This window comes from Rhinatrema bivittatum, chromosome 2, assembly GCF_901001135.1.
Source record: "Rhinatrema bivittatum chromosome 2, aRhiBiv1.1, whole genome shotgun sequence".
In the NCBI taxonomy this organism is placed as follows: domain Eukaryota; kingdom Metazoa; phylum Chordata; class Amphibia; order Gymnophiona; family Rhinatrematidae; genus Rhinatrema; species Rhinatrema bivittatum.
The window spans coordinates 819,082,938-819,106,602 of NC_042616.1; the positions used below are offsets into that span (position 1 = coordinate 819,082,938).

At 42.4% G+C, this 23,665-nt stretch overlaps 1 protein-coding gene and 1 long non-coding RNA gene across 2 annotated transcripts in view; one reads left to right on the top strand and one right to left on the bottom strand.

Moving 5' to 3' along the window:
* The window catches only part of LOC115085829, a 328,161-nt gene that overhangs the window by 28,150 nt on the left and 276,346 nt on the right, over positions 1-23,665 (top strand). The window lies entirely within an intron of this gene.
* The window catches only part of LOC115085826 (cytochrome P450 11B, mitochondrial-like), a gene marked incomplete at its 5' end in the record, with an annotated part of 82,375 nt that overhangs the window by 15,604 nt on the left and 43,106 nt on the right, over positions 1-23,665 (bottom strand). Inside the window, 2 exon segments of the mRNA XM_029592294.1 lie at positions 9,806-9,972; positions 18,058-18,212. Coding sequence (XP_029448154.1) covers positions 9,806-9,972; positions 18,058-18,212 — 322 coding nt within the window.

Sequence of the window (23,665 nt, forward strand, 5' to 3'; positions counted from 1 at the left end):
CAAACAGTGAGGAGGGAGGTGAGGAAGGAGAGTGGGGGCAGGTGCACAAACAGTGAGGAGGGAGGTGAGGAAGGAGAGTGGGGGCAGGTGCACAAACAGTGAGGAGGGAGGTGAGGAAGGAGAGTGGGGGCAGGTGCACAAACAGTGAGGAGGGAGGTGAGGAAGGAGAGTGGGGGCAGTTGCACAGTGAGGAGGGGGGTGAGGAAGGAGAGTGGGGGCAGGTGCACAGTGAGGAGGGGGGTGAGGAAGGAGAGTGGGGGCAGGTGCACAGTGAGGAGGGGGGTGAGAAAGGAGAGTGGGGGCAGGTGCACAGTGAGGAGGGGGGTGAGGAATGAGAGGGGGGCAGGTGCACAGTGAGGAGGGGGGTGAGGAAGGAGAGTGGGGGCAGGTGCACAGTGAGGAGGGGGGTGAGGAAGGAGAGTGGGGGCAGGTGCACAGTGAGGAGGGGGTGAGGAAGGAGAGTGGGGGCAGGTGCACAGTGAGGAGGGGGGTGAGGAAGGAGAGTGGGGGCAGGTGCACAGTGAGGAGGGGGTGAGGAAGGAGAGTGGGGGCAGGTGCACAGTGAGGAGGGGGTGAGGAAGGAGAGTGGGGGCAGGTGCACAGTGAGGAGGGGGTGAGGAAGGAGAGTGGGGGCCAGGATAAGAGAATGGGCTGAGGGGGGCTGCAGAAACAGTGAGCAGGAGAGGAACAGGCAATGCTGGGAATTTGTGCACAGGACAAAAGTTTGTGCAGTTCTGTAATGTGAAGATTTGCAGGCAGATTTAAAGAGGCATTTTGGGGCGGCGGCAAAAGTAAAAGAGCATGCAGAGCCCACATTCTGGAACATATTCTTGCCCACGTGCTTTACTACCCAGGTAACCTTTCTTTAAAAACTGCGTCCATTGTGTGCGTGAGGCAACTGTGTCCACGTGCCCTGGCAATTATCCCCACTAAGTGTCCTGCGTGTTACCATCTCTTCTATAATCAGCCCAGGCTCACTGTGTGCAACTCTTCTCTTACTCAACGCTCAATCCATTAAAAAAAAAATAAAATCCCAATACTGTATGATCTCCTCATTGATTACCATCCAGACATTTGCTGTATCACTGAATCCTGGCTAAAAGAATCTGACATTGTCCTAATTAATCAACTACCCAAAACACTGTATGATATTTATTCCATACCTAGAAAAAAAAAAAAAAAGGAGGCAGTCTACTCTTCTTGGCACTAAAATATATAATTTCACATTTCATAAATCAATTCCAGTCCCACTCTAGAAATTGTTTTATTTAAATCTAAGTATTTACAAATGTTATTATTATATGCTCCTCCAGGTTTCCTTGAACATAACCCCTCACCACTTATCGAATCAATTTCAAATAATATTAATATGGATAACCCAGTTATCATTCTGGGAGTTTGTAATTTGCATGTTGATACCATTCCACCCTCTAAACCCTTTAACAGCCATCGGTCTAAAACAAACGGTAAACTTACCCACTCAAAAATCTGGACACACTTTAGATCTCATATTTATTAGTAATTATATTGAAATTTTATGCCCATTAACAGTAACAAATCTCCCTCGATCTGATCACAATCTTATTATAACCAAATTCTGCTTAAATTCCTTTCACCTAGAATTCACTAATCAAAACAAATATATAGAGTTTCGCAAACTACGTCCCAGTGACGAGTTAATTGAAATCATGCCCAAATATTTAAAAACTATAAACAATTTAGATACCAATACTGCAATAAATTCTTGGATTTCAATTATTTCTGAAATTGCAAATTACAAATGCCAGATCATTAAAAAAAAAAAAAAATCAAACATTCACCCAAACATAAATCACCCTGGTACACCGATGCTCTCCACAGAATTAAAAAAATTACTCAGATCAGCAGGAAAAAAGTGGAGAAAAAACCCAACTGAGCAATTAAAAGACAGATATAAAACCATTCTCTATATTTATAAGAATGATATTAATAAAGCCAAAAAAGATTTTTACTCTGATAAAATACACAAATACCTATTTAATCCTAAAGAACTTTTCAATTATATTAAAGAAATCACTCAACATAGCACTTATTCTTCACCAAAGAGCCCACATTTAATCACTTGTGATGACTTTGCTACCTTTTTTAAAGATAAAATTCTTAAGCTTATCAAGAATATACCAATAATTAATGAAGATTCTAATCCACTTCCTAACAAATTAAATTTAAAATGATCCTCCTTTGATCCTATAGTTTCCTCTGAAGTTCAACATATTATGTTAAAAATGAATCCTGCCTCCTACCCAATTGACTTAATCCCCATAAATTTATTAAAACTAATTCCTAATATCATAGCTAAACCTATTGCAAACATAATTAATCTTTCACTAAATGAAGGAATATTCCCTGCTAAATTAAAATGCGCAGTTATCAAACCAACACTTAAAAAATCCAACCTTGACCAACTTAATATTTCTAATTTCAGACCTATTTCTAACCTCCCTTTTATTGCAAAAATACTCGAAAAATTTGTCAATCAACAACTTCAGGAGCATTTAGAAAAACATAAAATACTTTTCCCAAATCAACATGGTTTTAGAAATACACTCAGCACTGAAACGTTATTAATATCATTACAGGTACCATCATTAAAGGATTAGATATTGGCCAAAAATTCATTCTAATCTTCCTCGATATATCATCTGCTTTTGATGCTGTAAATCATTCCATTCTTTTAAAAAGACTAAATGAAATTGGTCTATATGATACCACCTTTAACTGGTTCTCCTCATACCTACATGCTAAACTAGAACAAAGGGGAAAGCCGACAGTTGCTCAGCAGCGCATGGTTCGGAGAGAGGTATCTTCAAAGGATACTAATGATGCATTAGAATTAGGGCATCCCGACAGTGAGGGTCCAATAATTAGAAAAGTAGTCCAAGTGCCTGTAACTAAAAACTCACCTGAGCTAAAAAATTCTAACTTATCCCTATGAATTAAAAAGCAGAATGAAAATACAAACAAAAAACAAACTTTGAAATGTTTGTATGCTAATCCCAGGAGTCTAAGAAGTAAGATGGGAGAATTAGAATGTATAGCAGTGAATGATGACATAGACTTAATTGGCATCTCAGAGACATGGTGGAAGGAGGACAACCAATGGGACAGTGCTATACCGGGGTACAAATTATATCGCAATGACAGAGAGGGGCATCCGGGAGGCGGTGTGGTGCTTTATGTCCGGGATGGCATAGAGTCCAACAGGATAAACATCCTGCATGAGACTAAATACAAAATTGAATCTTTATGGGTAGAAATCCCTTGTGTGTCGGGGACGACTATAGTGATAGGGGTATACTACCGTCCACCTGGTCAAGATGGTGAGATGGACAGTGAAATGCTAAGAGAAATTAGGGAAGCTAACCAAATTGGTAGTGCAGTAATAATGGGAGACTTCAATTACCCCAGTATTGACTGGGTAAATGTATCATCGGGTCACGCTAGAGAGATAACGTTCCTGGATGGAATAAATGATAGCTTTATGGAGCAATTGGTTCAGGAACCGACGAGAGAGGGAGCAATTTTAGATCTAATTCTCAGTGGAGATTTGTACAATGTTCTCTCCACCTAGCTTGATGTTACCCAGGTAGAGAGTCCATCAAGCTAGGTTGAGAGAGCATTGTACAAATCTCATCTTGGAATGAGTTTCCTCACTCCAAGGGTTATCAAATGTTCACAAGAGAACCACTGTTCTGTTCGTACGTCTAACATTGAATGTCAAAGGGGGTCCTTAACCCCCTACACTGATACCTAACCCTCACCTCGAGTTACTAGGTGGGCCTACCATAGGGATAGGAATACCTATCTAGGGAGATGACATTATGGCCAGGCTTGCTCTCTCTCTCGTCGGCTGCTCTGGGAGCTTCAATTCATCTAAAATAGGCGATAAGCCCTTAACGCATGCGAAAAAGCCTTAGCGCATTTTGATAAATGACCCCCTAAGTTTGTACCTGAGGCAATGGAGGGTAAAGTGACTTGCCCAAGGTCACAAGGAGCGACAGCGGGACTCGAACCCTGGTCTCCTGGTTCGTAGTCCCCCCTGCTCTAACCACTGGGCTATTTTGAATCCAATCAAATTCCTCTCACCCATGGTGTTCCTCAAGGATCCTCTCTATCCTCAACTCTTTTCAATATCTACCTGCTTCCATTATGTAAATTACTTTCAAATCTTAACTTAAATTATTTCATTTATGCCGATGAGGTTTAGATTCTTTTACCTATAAAAGCTGATCTTATTAATACACTAAACCTCTGTAATTCTTACCTTAATACAATACAACAGTTACTAACGCAAATATCGCTTAATCTTAATCATAATAAGACAGAAATTCTATATATTGGCAATAAACCCTCTCCTGAAATAGACATTCATCTTAATAACTATCTATCTAATAATATTCTATTTAAATAAAGAGACCTCGGAGTCACTTTGGACTCAGAATTCTGCTTCAAACAACATATTAATAACATTATCAAAGAAGGTTTCTACAAACTTCAAATCTGAAAAAGAATTAAACCTCTCCTTCATCATCATGACTTCCGTTTAGTTTTGCAAGCTCTACGGTTATCCAAATTAGACTATTGCAATGCTATATTCTTTGGATTACCTGCTACTACCATCACTCCACTTCAATTATTACAAAATGCAGCTGCACGACTACTTAGCAATCACAAAAAATCGGATCACATCTCTCCAGTGCTAAAAGATCTTCACTGGTTTCCTATTCTTTATAGGATACAGTATAAGACTGTGTCTCTCATTCACAAAATCCTCCAACACTGGTCTCCTCGAAATACCATCTGCTAAGATATCCTGTCTTACTTCAGCAAAACAACCTGCTTTTTCAATTGCTGGAACTCCCTTCCTATTGAATTAAGACTGTTATTTCTATTCTTCACATTGTAACTGTTTATCATTATTGTTATATGTGAACCGATGTGATGGCTATACAAAAGCAAATAAATAATAAATAAATAACAGTACCCGTGTAACTCTGCTTTATGCATGTTAATAGCTGTTCTACAATCTTCCCAGGCTCAGTGTGTGTAACAGTACCCGTGTAACTCTGCTTTATGCATGTTAATAGCTGTTCTATAATCTGCCCAGGCTCAGTGTATGTAACAGTACCCGTGTAACTCTGCTTTATGCATGTTAATAGCTGTTCTATAATCTTCCCAGGCTCAGTGCGTGTAACAGTACACGTGTAACTCTGCTTTATGCATGTTAATAGCTGTTCTATAATCTGCCCAGGCTCAGTGCGTGTAACAGTACCCGTGTAACTCTGCTTTATGCATGTTAATAGCTGTTCTATAATCTTCCCAGGCTCAGTGCGTGTAACAGTACCCGTGTAACTCTGCTTTATGCATGCTAATAGCTGTTCTATAATCGGCCCAGACTCAGTGCGTGTAGCAGTACCCGTGTAACTCTGCTTTATGCATGTTAATAGCTGTTCTATAATCTTCCCAGGCTCAGTGTGTGTAACAGTACCCGTGTAATTCTGCTTTATGCATGTTAATAGCTGTTCTATAATCGGCCCAGGCTCAGTGTGTGTAACAGTACCCGTGTAACTCTGCTTTATGCATGTTAATAGCTGTTCTATAAGCGGCCCAGGCTCAGTGTGTGTAACAGTACCCGTGTAACTCTGCTTTATGCATGTTAATAGCTGTTCTATAAGCGGCCCAGGCTCAGTGTGTGTAACAATACCCGTGTAACTCTGCTTTATTCATGTTAATAGCTGTTCTATAATCTTCCCAGGCTCAGTGTGTGTAACAGTACCCGTGTAACTCTGCTTTATGCATGTTAATAGCTGTTCTATAATCGGCCCAGGCTCAGTGCGTGTAACAGTACCCGTGTAACTCTGCTTTATGCATGTTAATAGCTGTTCTATAATCGGCCCAGGCTCAGTGCGTGTAACTCAGCTTTATGCATGTTAATAGCCGTTCTATAATCGGCCCAGGCTCAGTGCGTGTAACAGTATCCGTGTAACTCTGCTTTATGCATGTTAATAGCCGTTCTATAATCGGCCCAGGTTCAGTGCATGTAACAGTACCCGTGTAACTCTGCTTTATGCATGTTAATAGCTGTTCTATAATCGGCCCAGGCTCAGTGTGTGTAACAGTACCCGTGTAACTCTGCTTATTCATGTTAATAGCTGTTCTATAATCTTCCAGGCTCAGTGTGTGTAACAGTACCCGTGTAACTCTGCTTTATGCATGTTAATAGCTGTTCTATAATCGGCCCAGGCTCAGTGCGTGTAACAGTACCCGTGTAACTCTGCTTTATGCATGTTAATAGCTGTTCTATAATCGGCCCAGGCTCAGTGTGTGTAACAGTACCCGTGTAACTCTGCTTTATTCATGTTAATAGCTGTTCTATAATCTTCCCAGGCTCAGTGTGTGTAACAGTACCCGTGTAACTCTGCTTTATGCATGTTAATAGCTGTTCTATAATCGGCCCAGGCTCAGTGCGTGTAACAGTACCCGTGTAACTCTGCTTTATGCATGTTAATAGCTGTTCTATAATCGGCCCAGGCTCAGTGCGTGTAACTCAGCTTTATGCATGTTAATAGCCGTTCTATAATAGGCCCAGGCTCAGTGCGTGTAACAGTATCCGTGTAACTCTGCTTTATGCATGTTAATAGCCGTTCTATAATCGGCCCAGGTTCAGTGCATGTAACAGTACCCGTGTAACTCTGCTTTATGCATGTTAATAGCTGTTCTATAATCGGCCCAGGCTCAGTGTGTGTAACAGTACCCGTGTAACTCTGCTTTATTCATGTTAATAGCTGTTCTATAATCTTCCCAGGCTCAGTGTGTGTAACAGTACCCGTGTAACTCTGCTTTATGCATGTTAATAGCTGTTCTATAATCGGCCCAGGCTCAGTGCGTGTAACAGTACCCGTGTAACTCTGCTTTATGCATGTTAATAGCTGTTCTATAATCGGCCCAGGCTCAGTGTGTGTAACAGTACCCGTGTAATTCTGCTTTATGCATGTTAATAGCTGTTCTATAATCGGCCCAGGCTCAGTGCGTGTAACTCTGCTTTATGCATGTTAATAGCTGTTCTATAATCGGCCCAGGCTCAGTGCGTGTAACTCTGCTTTATGCATGTTAATAGCTGTTCTATAAGCGGCCCAGGCTCAGTGTGTGTAACAGTACCCGTGTAACTCTGCTTTATGCATGTTAATAGCTGTTCTATAAGCGGCCCAGGCTCAGTGTGTGTAACAGTACCCGTGTAACTCTGCTTTATGCATGTTAATAGCTGTTCTATAAGCGGCCCAGGCTCAGTGTGTGTAACAGTACCCGTGTAACTCTGCTTTATGCATGTTAATAGCTGTTCTATAATCGGCCCAGGCTCAGTGTGTGTAACAGTACCCGTGTAACTCTGCTTTATGCATGTTAATAGCTGTTCTATAAGCGGCCCAGGCTCAGTGTGTGTAACAGTACCTGTGTAACTCTGCTTTATGCATGTTAATAGCTGTTCTATAATCGGCCCAGGCTCAGTGTGTGTAACAGTACCGCTGTAACTCTGCTTTATGCATGTTAATAGCTGTTCTATAATCTTCCCAGGCTCAGTGTGTGTAACAGTACCCGTGTAACTCTGCTTTATGCATGTTAATAGCCGTTCTATAATCTTCCCAGGCTCAGTGTGTGTAACAGTACCCGTGTAACTCTGCTTTATGCATGTTAATAGCTGTTCTATAATCGGCCCAGGCTCAGTGTGTGTAACAGTACCGCTGTAACTCTGCTTTATGCATGTTAATAGCTGTTCTATAAGCGGCCCAGGCTCAGTGTGTGTAACAGTACCGCTGTAACTCTGCTTTATGCATGTTAATAGCTGTTCTATAAGCGGCCCAGGCTCAGTGTGTGTAACAGTACCTGTGTAACTCTGCTTTATGCATGTTAATAGCCGTTCTATAATCTTCCCAGGCTCAGTGTGTGTAACAGTACCCGTGTAACTCTGCTTTATGCATGTTAATAGCTGTTCTATAAGCGGCCCAGGCTCAGTGTGTGTAACAGTACCGCTGTAACTCTGCTTTATGCATGTTAATAGCTGTTCTATAAGCGGCCCAGGCCTCAGTGTGTGTAACAGTACCGCTGTAACTCTGCTTTATGCATGTTAATAGCTGTTCTATAAGCGGCCCAGGCTCAGTGTGTGTAACAGTACCTGTGTAACTCAGCTTTATGCATGTTAATAGCTGTTCTATAAGCGGCCCAGGCTCAGTGCGTGTAACAGTACCGCTGTAACTCTGCTTTATGCATGTTAATAGCTGTTCTATAAGCGGCCCAGGCTCAGTGTGTGTAACAGTACCCGTGTAACTCTGCTTTATGCATGTTAATAGCTGTTCTATAAGCGGCCCAGGCTCAGTGTGTGTAACAGTACCTGTGTAACTCTGCTTTATGCATGTTAATAGCTGTTCTATAATCGGCCCAGGCTCAGTGTGTGTAACAGTATCCGTGTAACTCTGCTTTATGCATGTTAATAGCTGTTCTATAATCGGCCCAGGCTCAGTGTGTGTAACAGTATCCGTGTAACTCTGCTTTATGCATGTTAATAGCCGTTCTATAATCGGCCCAGGTTCAGTGCATGTAACAGTACCCGTGTAACTCTGCTTTATGCATGTTAATAGCTGTTCTATAAGCGGCCCAGGCTCAGTGTGTGTAACAGTACCTGTGTAACTCTGCTTTATGCATGTTAATAGCCGTTCTATAATCTTCCCAGGCTCAGTGTGTGTAACAGTACCCGTGTAACTCTGCTTTATGCATGTTAATAGCTGTTCTATAAGCGGCCCAGGCTCAGTGTGTGTAACAGTACCGCTGTAACTCTGCTTTATGCATGTTAATAGCTGTTCTATAAGCGGCCCAGGCTCAGTGTGTGTAACAGTACCGCTGTAACTCTGCTTTATGCATGTTAATAGCTGTTCTATAAGCGGCCCAGGCTCAGTGTGTGTAACAGTACCTGTGTAACTCAGCTTTATGCATGTTAATAGCTGTTCTATAATCGGCCCAGGCTCAGTGTGTGTAACAGTACCCGTGTAACTCAGCTTTATGCATGTTAATAGCTGTTCTATAATCGGCCCAGGCTCAGTGTGTGTAACAGTACCGCTGTAACTCAGCTTTATGCATGTTAATAGCCGTTCTATAATCGGCCCAGGCTCAGTACGTGTAACTCTGCTTTATGCATGTTAATAGCTGTTCTATAATCGGCCCAGGCTCAGTGTGTGTAACAGTACCTGTGTAACTCAGCTTTATGCATGTTAATAGCTGTTCTATAATCGGCCCAGGCTCAGTGTGTGTAACAGTACCCGTGTAACTCAGCTTTATGCATGTTAATAGCTGTTCTATAATCGGCCCAGGCTCAGTGTGTGTAACAGTACCGCTGTAACTCAGCTTTATGCATGTTAATAGCCGTTCTATAATCGGCCCAGGCTCAGTACGTGTAACTCTGCTTTATGCATGTTAATAGCTGTTCTATAATCGGCCCAGGCTCAGTGTGTGTAACAGTACCCGTGTAACTCGGGTTTTTTGCATGTTAACCGCTGTTCCTCTCCTCTGTAAGCTCTCATGGAACAGAAGGCAGCTCTTCCTGGAGCTTAGCTATGGTGCACCCTGAGCCTGGCCAGTAGATGTTGCCACTGAGTGATGGCCAGGATTTCCTCTTCCACCAGAGTGTGAAACTCATGATGGTTCGCAGCTCTATCAGGCTGCTGCCTGTTTCCAGTGCTCATGTCTGCGGCCCTCTTTCCTCTCCTGTGCTATTCCTTACCGCAGAGTTTCTTTGATGGCTCCCTTCAGCAGTGGTACGTGGTTTAGCATCTTGGACTCATCCTGCTGCACCTGGGTCTCGGCGGCCAGGATTTCCTCTCGAATTGCTGTTTGCACATGAGGATTGCGGGCCAGTTCAAAGAGGGTGAAGAGCAATGGCATAGCTGTCTGTGATTAAGAGAAAATGGTTAGGGTTCGACCCCAGGCTAGCTGGTACTCTCTTGATACATGTAAAGCTTGCTAAGCTTCGCCGTAATCTAAAGTGTGACATTTCCAGCAATGGGACGTTCCAGAGACATGGTGTATGTTGTGAGCGAGCCAGAACATAAGAACATAAGAAATTGCCATGCTGGGTCAGACCAAGGGTCCATCAAGCCCAGCATCCTGTTTCCAACAGAGGCCAAACCAGGTCACAAGAACCTGGCAATTACCCAAACACCTAGAAGATCCCATGCTACTGATGCAATTAATAGCAGTGACTATTCCCTAAGTAAACTTGATTAATAGCAGTTAATGGACTTCTCTTCCAAGAACTTATCCAAACCTTTTTTGAACCCAGCTACACTAACTGCACTAACCACATCCTCTGGCAACAAATTCCAGAGCTTTATTGTGCGTTGAGTGAAAAAGAATTTTCTCCGATTAGTCTTAAATGTGCTACTTGCTAACTTCATGGAATGCCCCCTAGTCCTTCTATTATTCGAAAGTGTAAATAACCGAGTCACATCTACTCGTTCAAGACCTCTCATGATCTTAAAGACCTCTATGATATCCCCCCTCAGCCGTCTCTTCTCCAAGCTGAAAAGCCCTAACCTCTTCAGCCTTTCCTCATAGGGGAGCTGTTCCATCCCCTTTATCATTTTGGTTGCCCTTCTCTGTACCTTCTCCATTGCAACTATATCTTTTTTGAGATACGGCGACCAGAATTGTACACAGTATTCAAGGTGTGGTCTCACCATGGAGTGATATAGAGGCATTATGACATTTTCCGTTTTATTAACCATTCCCTTCCTAATAATTCCTAACATTTTATTTGCTTTTTTGACTGCTGCAGCACACTGAGCCGACGATTTCAATGTATTATCTACTATGACGCCTAGATCTCTTTCTTGGGTGGTAGCTCCTAATATGGAACCTAACATCGTGTAACTACAGCTAGGGTTATTTTTCCCTATATGCAACACCTTGCACTTATCCACATTAAATTTCATCTGCCATTTGGATGCCAATCTTCCAGTCTTACAAGGTCCTCCTGTAATGTATCACAGTCTGCTTGTGATTTAACTACTCTTTGTGTCATCCGCAAATTTGATAACTCACTCATTGTATTCCTTTCCAGATCATTGATATATATATTGAAAAGCACCGGTCCAAGTACAGATCCCTGAGGCACTCCACTGTTTACCCTTTTCCACTGAGAAAATTGACCATTTAGTCCTACTCTCTGTTTCCTGTCTTTTAACCAGTTTGTAATCCATGAAAGGACATCGCCTCCTATCCCATGACTTTTTAGTTTTCGTAGAAGCCTCTCATGAGGGACTTTGTCAAACGCCTTCTGAAAATCCAAATACACTACATCTACCGCTTCACCTTTATCCACATGTTTATTAACCCCTTCAAAAAAATGAAGCAGGTTTGTTAGGCAAGACTTCCCTTGGGTAAATCCATGTTGACTGTGTCCCATTAAATCATGTCTTTCTATATGCTCTACAATTTTGATCTTGAGGATAGTTTCCACTATTTTTCCCGGCACTGAAGTCAGGCTCACTGGTCTATAGTTACCCGGATCACCCCTGGAGCCTTTTTTAAATATTGGGGTTACATTGGCCACCTTCCAGTCTTCAGGTACAATGGATGATTTTAATGATAGGTTACAAATTTTAACTAATAGGTCAGAAATTTCATTTTTGAGTTCCTTTAGTACCCTGGGATGCATACCATCCGGTCCAGGTGACTTGCTACTCTTTAGTTTGTCAATCTGGCCTACTACATCTTCCAGGTTGACAGTGATTTCGTTCAGTTCGTCTGACCCATCACCCCTGAAAACCAACTCCGGAACTGGTATCTCCCCAACATCCTCACTAGTAAACACGGAAGCAAAGAATTCATTTAGTCTTTCTGTAATGGCCTTATCTTCCCTAAGAGCCCCTTTAACCCCTCGGTTATCTAATGGTCCAACCGACTCCCTCACAGGTTTCTTGCTTTGGATATATTTTAAAAAGTTTTTATTATGAGTTTTTGCCTCTATGGCCAACTTCATTTCAAATTCTCTCTTCGCTTGTTTTATCAATGTTTTACACTTAACTTGACAATCCTTATGTTTTATCCTATTTTCTTCAGATGGATCTTTCTTCCAATTTTTGAAGGATGATTTTTTGGCTAAAATAGCCTCTTTCACCTCACCTTTTAACCATGACTGTAATCGTTTTGCCTTCCTTCCACCTTTCTTAATGCATGGAATACATACGTCCTGGAGGGTGCCAGCTTGCATCTGGAGAGGTTTCTCCAGTGGGAAAGGTCACAGTGGGCCTGTTTCCCCAGTTGTCCTTCCATGTTGCGGAAGCGGCAGAGTTTCCCTTTTGCTTTTTTCATGCAGGTAGGAAAGCTGAATTCTCTGCAAATGTCTGTGTGTGCAAGGATGTCTTGTGAGGTGCTAGAAGTGCACAGCTGTGAGCAGTATCCTCTTTCTGTGCAACCTTTGCAGGGTGTCCACCTTATGGGAAAGAGAGCGAGGCCTTTTATGCAGGTGCAACCCAGAGTCTGGTTTAGCAACCGAAAGAGCCTAATTGATTTTGGGAAAGGTTTTGAAGGCAAGCAACGCCAAAGGGACATCTGGGATCTGCAGTGCTGCTCTGTACTGTGCGCAATTAGTTTGAGACCCTCTGATTTCTGTGAAGAGGAATTTATTTCCTACCCATCAATTTTCTCAGTAAATTTTTGATTTTGAAGCCACAGTCCTGGGTGGAAATTTTGTGAAATGATCCTCTTGGGGCTTGCAAGGAATGCTGCCCTCCCTACTGGAGAATCCTGATTTGTGCTTACGCTGGAGCATCTGAAGGTGTAGTCTCTTGCATGGTACAGGGAGTGCCCTGATAAAAGGGGGTTGCATATAGTACAGGCCTGTTTTTAAAGTAATTGTCCTGTTTTTCACTCCGACACTGGACAGGATGGAGGAACATGAATTCATTTCATACATGACACTCTCCTCTTCTGCTCTCTTCTGCTACTTTCAGGAATGGGGCATTGGAATAGAAGAATTTATGGGGCAAAATTCCTACCCATATTACGCCAAACCCCACAGCATTGGTTGCTGCTTTTTCTGCACATGACACTGGTGTGCAGCTTTCTGTGCCTGTGCTCTGCATCTACCTAGGGTCATAACCGTGGAGTCTGGAGCCATCAGTTTGATGGTCCCCTTCATCATCTCTTTAAGCTGTAAGGTAAAATAAACAACATGGATAGTGAGACAGCTTCAGGCCGAATCAAGAAGTAAGAGATGTAACCTTCAACACTGCTAGAGAGATCCTCAGCAATGTCCTGTCAAACAAATCGGATTTTTTTTGACTGGCAGACGAGAACTGGATCATGAAAGAGTACAAGATACTTGGATTTCAGCCAGGCTTCTGATATGATCCTGCTTAGGAGGCTCAAATAAAATGAGAAGCTTGGGAGTGGGTGCCAAGTTGGAATGCATTACATATTGGCTGACTGACAGATGTCAGCGAGTAGTGGTAAATGTAACCTGTTCTGAAGAAAGAAGCGTGATGAGTGATAAACTCATAATAAAAAGTTTTAAAAATATAACTAAAGCAGGAAGCCTGTGAGGGAGTCAGTTGGACCGTTAGATGATCAAGGGGTTAAAGGGGCACTTAGAGAAGATAAGGCCATTGCAGAAAGACTAAACAAATTCTTTGCCTAAGTGTTTACGAATAAGGATGTTGCAAACAAACTCGTTCCAGAAACGGTATTTAAGGGTAATGATTTAAATGAACTGAACCAAATCACAGTGAGCTTGGAAGATGTGGTAGGCCAGATAGACAAACTGAAGAGTGGCAAATCACCTGGGCCAGACGGTATACCCCCAGGATTCTGCTAGGAAAAATCATGGAAACTACTCTAAAGAACATCACCACAAATTTTTACTTATTTATATTCCGCTTTTTGGCACTTCAAAGTGGATTACATTAAGTTACTGCAGGTATTTCCCTGTCCCCTGAGACAAAGGAGGGTAAAGTGACTTGCCCAAGGTCACAAGGAGCAGTAGTGGGATTTGAACCCTAATTTCCCAGCTCACTACTGTAACCAACTGGCTACTTCTCCATTCACAAATCTGCTTCATTTTTTTGAAGGAGTTAATAAACATGTGGATAAAGGTGAACCGGTAGATGTAGTGTATTTGGATTTTCAGAAGGCGTTTGACAAAGTTCCTCATGAGAGGCTTCTAGGAAAAGTAAAAAGTCATGGGATAGGAGGCGATGTCCTTTCGTGGATTACAAACTGTCTAAAAGACAGGAAACAGAGAGTAGGATTAAATGGACAATTTTCTCAGTGGAGAGAGGTAAACAGTGGAGTGCCTCAGGGATCTGTACTGGGACCGGTGCTTTTTTATTATATTTATAAATTTTGTGCAAAGGGGGAATGACGAGTGAGGTGATCAAATTTGCAGCTGACACAACAATATTGTTTAGTGGATAGTGATAAACTGCAGGAGGATTTTTGCATTATAAAACAAATCTCTGCATCGGTTACCAGTTAAGAGTTCAGGTTTGGTGTAAAATGTTTGAAGGGTTAAGGGGAGTGGGCCCACACTGTCTCTGAGATGAGCTGGAGTGGGGGATCCTGTTTAAAATTCCCTCCCATCTCATTGTCCAGGGTGCACGGGTCAGACCCTCACTTCGCTCTGTAAGAGTTCCAGTGCTCTGGTGGAATCAGCTTCCAGTTACTTCACCTTCCATAAGAAGCTGAAGCCGTGCTTGGGCTGAAGTAATGTTTATCCACTGATTGTCTCTGAGATCTCCTACAATGCTTTCAGGTTAAATGACTTTTTTAAATAAACAGGAAACAAAAAGAAGAGGCGGTCCAGAGAAGGGTGACCAAAAAGGTGGAAGGTCTTCATCAAATGACTTATGAGGAGAGATTGAAGAATCTAAATATGTACACCCTGGAGGAAAGGAGGAGCAGAGGTGATATGATACAGACTTTCAGATACTTGAAAGGTTTTAATGATCCAATGACAACGACAAACCTTTTCCATAGGAAAAAAATCAGCAGAACCAGGGGTCACGATTTGAAGCTCCAGGGAGGAAGATTCAGAACCAATGTCAGGAAGTATTTCTTCACGGAGAGGGTGGTGGATGCCTGGAATGCCCTTCCGAAGGAAGTGGTGAAGACCAGAACTGTGAAGGACTTCAAAGGGGCGTGGGATAAACACTGTGGATCCATAAAATCAAGAGGCCGTCAATAAAGAGTGGGTGGCTCGCCAGAATGACGGCTACTGCCTGGAGATAATACCCTTATTCAATAAACATACACATGGTTACTGTGACTCCAACATCACTCTAAGCTACAACAGCAAGAGGAAATGTGGAAAAAAGGATTCGCACTCACAAAGTGGGGAGTAGCTGGCTTGTTACGGCGGTTACTACCCCAAACCAAATAAGCCTGATACTTCACTTTCAATGCATATCCAGCATAGCTCTCTGCTTCAACGGCAGGGGAGAAGAAAAACTGATACTTCACGCATAGCTCTCTGCTTCAACGGCAGGGGAGAAGAAAAAACTGATACTTCACGCATATCCAGCATAGCTCTCTGCTTCAACGGCAGGGGAGAAGAAAAACTGATACTTCACGCATATCCAGCATAGCTCTCTGCTTCAACGGCAGGGGAGAAGAAAAACTGATACTTCACGCATATCCAGCATAGCTCTCTGCTTCAACGGCAGGGGAGAAGAAAAAAGGATTCGCACTCACAAAGCGGGGAGTAGCTGGCTTGTTACGGCGGTTACTACCCCAAACCAAATAAGCCTGATACTTCACTTTCAATGCATATCCAGCATAGCTCTCTGCTTCAACGGCAGGGGAGAAGAAAAACTGATACTTCACGCATAGCTCTCTGCTTCAACGGCAGGGGAGAAGAAAAACTGATACTTCACGCATATCCAGCATAGCTCTCTGCTTCAACGGCAGGGGAGAAGAAAAACTGATACTTCACGCATATCCAGCATAGCTCTCTGCTTCAACGGCAGGGGAGAAGAAAAACTGATACTTCACGCATATCCAGCATAGCTCTCTGCTTCAACGGCAGGGGAGAAGAAAAAAGGATTCGCACTCACAAAGCGGGGAGTAGCTGGCTTGTTACGGCGGTTACTACCCCAAACCAAATAAGCCTGATACTTCACTTTCAATGCATATCCTGCTTCAACCGCAGGGGAGAAGAAAAACTGATACTACACGCATATCCAGCATAGCTCTCTGCTTCAATGGCAGGGGAGAAGAAAAACTGATACTACACGCATATCCAGCATAGCTCCCTGCTTCAACGGCAGGGGAGAAGAAAAACAACCAATAAGGGCTGAATAACACAGTCTGGGTAAAACAAATAAACATGGGTGTAGCTTGCTTATTGCGGCGGTTACTACCCCTACTACCCCTAACTAATCAAGCTTGATATTTCACTTGGTTGCAGCTCCATCACTGCTCTCTACATTAATGGTGGGGGTGGAAGAGAAATAGAACCAAAGAGCTAAGAGAAACAGATAAGTATGAGAAAAAAATGTGAAGCTTGCTGGGCAGACTGGATGGGCCGTTTGGTCTTCTTCTGCCGTCATTTCTATGTTTCTATAAGACTCTGCAGCAAAGCAACCACTTTGAGAATTGCAATTTTCACACTGCCTGCTGGTTTGTCCGCTCCGTGAAGTGAATATATCATTAGGAGTGCACATTTGTACTGCACACTGAACAAACATTTTGGCAGATAGCACAAATAGATAAGTACCTGCAGATCTCCTTTGAATTGTGGGGACTGCGGATACAAATGAACCTGCTTTTGTTGCATGCAGGAATTTTGGACTGAAAAAAATCAGTGTCTCTACTTGACCTTTCTTTCCCTAAATGCTCAGCCTGCCTCTCGGGCATGCACTTGTACCCCCTGAAGGAAAGGAGGGCACTTCTCCCCCTGGGACTTAGTTACTATCTCCTGGCTTCTTATCAAGGACATTTCACCGGCTCTTTTCCACTTGATGAGCACATTTTATTTTTTAAAAAAGTATTTAACCTTCCCCACATCTCTCCACACAGCAGTAAGAATGGTACACAGAGCAATATAGTCCTGGCATTCTTCAGAGATTCTGAAACCTTTAGTTGTATCACTGCAAAAAGTTATTAAAAAGTATTGTTCATAAGCTTCCAAGCTTGCATTGGTCCCATCTTTAATGTGAATAACGCCTCTGATATGGCGCCTGAAGAAGGAGCCTCTGTAATCTCGATAGCTCATTGAATAAAAGCCACTACAGCCTGCAAAGAATCCAGTTTTCTCCAGGAGACACAAGTACTATTTGTTTATTTATTTTACTATTTAAAAAAGGTTATCACCCGCACACCTCTGGTAGCATGCGTGGTATAGTACAGATCAGAGGCGCATAATATGCATAGATATCTTCATCATTAGAGTCAATAAGAAGCTTTTTCTCTACCTTTGTTGTCTGGATGGGTTTTCTTTTCTAATCATGTTGGTCCTGGTTTCTATGATCTGCTTTCCTATTCTCTGTCTTTTCCTTTCTCCTTTTTCAGGCTCTCCCTTCCAGTTTACTTTTCTTCTCTCTCTCTATCACTGTCTTCCTTACCTCTCTTTCTAGCATTGACCTTTCCTTCTCATCTCTTTCCTCCATTTCTCTCCTCTCTGCTTCTAAATGTCTTCCTTACATCACCATTTCTTCACTTTATACTTTGATCCCAACTCTCCTCCTCCATTGTCTCTCACGCTCTAGTTCTGCCTGTCGTAAACCTTCATGCCCCTGATTCTCTCTTCCATTTACCCCTCTAGATCTCTCTCTTCAGTCTCTTGCTGTCTCGCTCTCATCACTCCCATTCTCTCCAGGATGACAGACTTTCCTGTATAATAACAGACGGAGATAACAGACACACAGGAAGACGTTCTGATTCTCTTCTATTATTTACAGAATTAATATTAATGGAAAAGGGATATAACTAAGGCCAAGATCAAGGTTCAGAGGTCAGAGACAGGGTATTGCTTACTGTGTCAACTCCACCAGCCATGAGTTCGGTAACGTTGGCTTTGATAGAGTCCAGTGGCAGCTCGGCCTGCAGTAACAATTCTGCCATAATTCCCGAGTACTTCCTCTCCTGCCCCAGACAGAACTCCTGGTAGATGTTCTGGATGCACTTATCAGCTAGAACAGGAAAAGACAACTGGGCTAAATGCTAGAACACGTTTTATACCAGCCTTTCCCAAACCTGCTTATCCCAGGCTCCTCACTCCCTCACAGCTAAGGATCCTCTGTGCTTATCCCAGGCTTTACCCCTCACTCCCTCACAGCTAAGGATCCTCTGTGCTTATCCCAGGCTTTACCTCTCACTCCCCCACAGCTAAGGATCCTCTGTGCTTATCCCAGGCTTTACCTCTCACTCCCCCACAGCTAAGGATCCTCTGTGCTTATCCCAGGCTTTACCCCTCACTCCCTCACAGCTAAGGATCCTCTGTGCTTATCCCAGGCTTTACCCCTCACTCCCCCACAGCTAAGGATCCTTTGTGCTTATCCCAGGCTTTACCTCTCACTCCCTCACAGCTAAGGATCCTCTGTGCTTATCCCAGGCTTTACCCCTCACTCCCTCACAGCTAAGGATCCTCTGTGCTTATCCCAGGCTTTACCTCTCACTCCCTCACAGCTAAGGATCCTCTGTGCTTATCCAAGCTTTACCCCTTACTCCTCTACTGTGGATGGAATTCAGCAGGCTAGATGGGCCTTAATAATCCTTATCTTTCATCTTATTCTATGTCAGTGGTATAAGTAGGGTTGGAAGGTTTCAGTATTGCAAACATCCCATCTTTCACTCCCTTAAGAGAAGAGTCAAGGAGAGAGATGATCAAGGCAAAATAAAGTGTAAAGAAAAGAAGCAAGCCCTAGCACTGCTGCAAGCCATGGCCTATCCAAGTTGATCAGCAGGCTCCAACTTTCCAAAAGCCAACTGGATTAGTGACATCAGGTTGGTGGTGCTGTTCAGAAAGACGATGGGGACACATCGTAGTTGTTTAGAATATCACAAAACCTTGGTATTGAGACATGGAATGAGGTGAAGGGAAAGTAGTTTGGGGTAGGGAAGGAGTGTGAGTTTCAGTATGATATCCTACATGCTTTTGTACCTTCACGGAGTGGCAGTTGCAAACCTAAACACGATAGGTATGGCTTTCCAGCTCCCAAGAAGTCTGGGGTATCCTTGCTATGAGAGTTACTGTTCCATCTGGCTTCTAAGAAAGTGGGGATAACCTTCACAGAGAGGCCCTGGTTAAAACCCTGCCTTTAGAGGTCTGGCTGTATGAAGCTTAACTTTCACAGAGCAGCCATGGTTTATAACAAGCAATGCTCGGATGTTTGTGCAAAAACCTCCTCAGTTTTGTGGGTGTTTGGATTAGAAATGAGAGGGGGGCCTGGGTACTGGATTACCTATGGGACTTTTAAAAACCAAAGCCTGGAAGTGGTAAGCAGTGGAGGTGGTGGAAGCTGACATTATAACAGATTATACACATAGATAGGGAGGGAGGGCAATTTTCAAAGCCATCTGCACAGCTAGATAGTAATCTATGTGTGTAAATGGACCTCCTTCAATACCACTGAAAGAAGAACATAAGAACATGCCATACTGGGTCAGACCAAGGGTCCATCAAGCCCAGCATCCTGTTTCCAACAGTGGCCAATCCAGGCCATAAGAACCTGGCAAGTACCCAAACACTAAGTCTATTCCATGTAACCATTGCTAATGGCAGTGGCTATTCTCTAAGTGAACTTAATAGCAGGTAATGGACTTCTCCTCCAAGAACTTATCCAATCCTTTTTTAAACACAGCTATACTAACTGCACTAACCACATCCTCTGGCAACAAATTCCAGAGTTTAATTGTGCGTTGAGTAAAAAAGAACTTTCTCCGATTAGTTTTAAATGTGCCCCATGCTAACTTCATGGAGTGCCCCCTAGTCTTTCTACTATCCGAAAGAGTAAATAACCGATTCACATCTACCCGTGTTCTAGAAAGCAAATGCCTTTACATCTCCTTCAATACCTCTGGCGCTAACCTTTAAAAAGGAGATGATTCTAGTTTAAAAGCTGCTGCAAGGGGAACGCCGGCAATTGCTCAGCAATGCAAGGTTTGGAGGGAGGTATCTTCAAAGGATACTAATGATGCATTAGAATTAGGGCATCCCGACAGTGAGGTTCCAATAATAAAAAAGGGGCAATTAGAGAAGATAAGGCCATCGCGGAAAGATTAAATGATTTCTTTGCTTCGGTGTTTACTGAAGAGGATGTTGGGGAGGTACCTGTACTGGATAAGGTTTTCATGGGTAATGATTCAGATGGACTGAATCAAATCACAGTGAACCTAGAAGATGTGGTAGGCCTGATTGACAAACTGAAGAGTAGTAAATCACCTGGACCAGATGGTATACACCCCAGAGTTCTGAAAGAACTAAAAAATGAAATTTCAGATCTATTAGTAAAAATTTGTAATCTTTCATTAAAATCATCTGATGTATCTGAAGATTGAAGGTGGCCAATGTAACCCCTATATTTAAAAAGGGATCCAGAGGTTATCCGGGAAACTGTAGACCAGTGAGCCTGACTTCAATGCTGGGAAAAATCATGGAAACTGTTATAAAGAATAAAATCACAAAACATTTAGATAGGCATGGATTGATGGGACACAGCCAGCATGGATTTACCCAAGGGAAGTCTTGCCTAACAAATCTCCTATATATTTTTTGAAGGCGTGAATAAACATGTGAACGAAGGTGAACTAGTAGATGTGGTGTATTTGGATTTTCAGAAGGCGTTCATGAGGGGGCTTCTAAGAAAACTAAAAAGGCAAGGGATAGGAAGAGATTGCCTTTTGTGGATTGCAAGTTGTTTAAAAGACAGGAAACAGAGAGCAAGATTAAATGGTCAATTTTCTCAGTGGAGAGAGGTAAACAGTGGAGTGCCTCAGGGATCTGTACTCGGATCAGTGCTTTTCAATATATTTATAAATGATCTGGAAAGGGGTACACAGAGTGAGGTAATCAAATGTATTTATTTATTATTTATTTATTTAGAAGCTTTTATATACCGATGAACTTTGGAAACATCTCATCTGTTCACAATAAACAGAAATGCAGCTAACAAGCTTTACAGAGAACACTGAACAATCCATCTAAGTTAAGCAAGGTGGGGAGAGAGTAACATAAGGGGCGAGTCAACTAAGGCGAATTGTAAAATTAGAACTGAACAAAATCCAATAAATGTGGGAACAAGTAATGAATAAATACAAATTTAACTAAGAAAAGGAGATATAAGTTAAAATAACTTAGTATTCAAATGTATAAGTCAGAGTAACATAATATTAAATGAGAAGGAAGGTAGTTATGAATAAGCTTGTGTGGATGACACAAATTTATGCAGAGTAGTTAAATCACAAGCGGATTGTGGTGAATTGCAGGAGGATCTTATGAGACTGGAAGATTGAGTTTCCAAATGGCAGATGAAATTTAACGTGGACAAGTGCAAGGTGATGCATATAGGGAAAAATAACCCATGCTGGTTTCACAATGTCAGATTCTATCTTAGGAGTTTCCACCCAGGAAAGAGATCTAGGCATCATAGTGGATAATACATTGAAATTGTCAGCCCAGTGTGCTCTAGCCATCAAAAAAGCAAACAGTATGTTAAGAATTATTAAGAAGGGAATGGAAAATAAAACAGAGGACGTCATATTGCCTCTGTATCGCTCTATGGTGAGACTGCACCTTGAATACTGTGCCCAGTTCTGGTCACCGCATCTAAAAAAGGATATAGCTGCTCTAGAGCAAGTGCAGAGAAGGGCGGCCAAAATGATAAGGGGCATGGAACAGCTGCCCTATGAGGAAAGACTAAAGAAGTTAGGGCTGTTCAGCTTGGAGTGGAGATGATATGATATATGATAGAAGTCTACAAAATCATGAAAAGATGTGAACAAGTTAATGTTCACATCTCATCTCACCTTTTAACCAGCATGGTTAAAAGGTGAGATGAGAGAGGCTATAATAGCTAAAAGAACATCTTTCAAGAAATGGGAAAGGGATCCGAATGAAGAAAACAGGAAACAGCTTAAGCACTGGCAAGTTAGATGGAAAGCATTGATAAGGAAGGCAAGGAGAGAATGTAAAAGAAACTTGCCATGGAAGCAAAAACTCATAATACATTTTTTTTCAGGTACATTTGAAGTAAACATAAGAAAATGCCATACTGGGTCAGACCAAGGGTCCATCAAGCCCAGCATCCGGTTTCCAACAGTGGCCAATCCAGGCCATAAGAACCTGGCAAGTACCCAAAAACTAAGTCTATTCCATGTAACCATTGCTAATGGCAGTGGCTATTCTCTAAGTGAACTTAATAGCAGGTAATGGACTTCTCCTCCAAGAACATATCCAATCCTTTTTTAAACACAGCTATACTAACTGCACTAACCACATCCTCCAGCAACAAATTCCAGAGTCTAATTGTGCGTTGAGTAAAAAAGAACTTTCTCCGATTAGTTTTAAATGTGCCCCATGCTAACTTCATGGAGTGCCCCCTAGTCTTTCTACTATCCGAAAGAGTAAATAACCGATTCACATCTACCCGTTCTAGACCTCTCATGATTTTAAACACCTCTATCATATCCCCCCTCAGTCGTCTCTTCTCCAAGCTGAAAAGTCCTAACCTCTTTAGTCTTTCCTCATAGGAGAGTTGTTCCATTCCCCTTATCATTTTGGTAGCCCTTCTCTGTACCTTCTCCATCGCAATTATATCTTTTTTGAGATGCGGCGACCAGAATTGTACACAGTATTCAAGGTGATGTCTCACCATGGAGCGATACAGAGGCATTATGACATTTTCCGTTTTATTCACCATTCCCTTCCTAATAATTCCCAACATTCTGTTTGCTTTTTTGACTGCTGCAGCACACTGTACCGACGATTTCAATGTGTTATCCACTATGACACCTAGATCTCTTTCTTGGGTTGTAGCACCTAATATGGAACCCAACATCGTGTAATTATAGCATGGGTTATTTTTCCCTATATGCATCACCTTGCACTTATCCACATTAAATTTCATCTGCCATTTGGATGCCCAATTTTCCAGTCTTACAAGGTCTTCCTGCAATTTATCACAATCTGCTTGTGATTTAACTACTCTGAACAATTTTGTGTCATCTGCAAATTTGATTATCTCACTCGTCGTATTTCTTTCCAGATCAAAAAGCCTATGAGGGAGTCAGTTGGGCCATTAGATGATCAAGGAGTAAAAGGGGCACAGGGATGACAAAGCCATAGCAGAAAGACTATCTGAAGTTTTTGCTTCAGTCTTCACTGAGGAAGATGTAAGAGATACCCATACCAGAAATGATATTCAAAGGTGATGATTCTGCACAACTGAAACAAATCTCAGTGAACCTGGAAGATGTACTAGGGCAAATTGACAAACTAAAGAGTAGCAAATCACCTGGACCAGATGGTACACATCTCAGAGTGCTGAAATAACTGAGAAATAAAAATGTGGACCTGCTAGTAGGAGTTTGTAAACTATCATTAAAATTGTCTATGGTACCTGAAGACTAAAGGGTTGCCAATGTA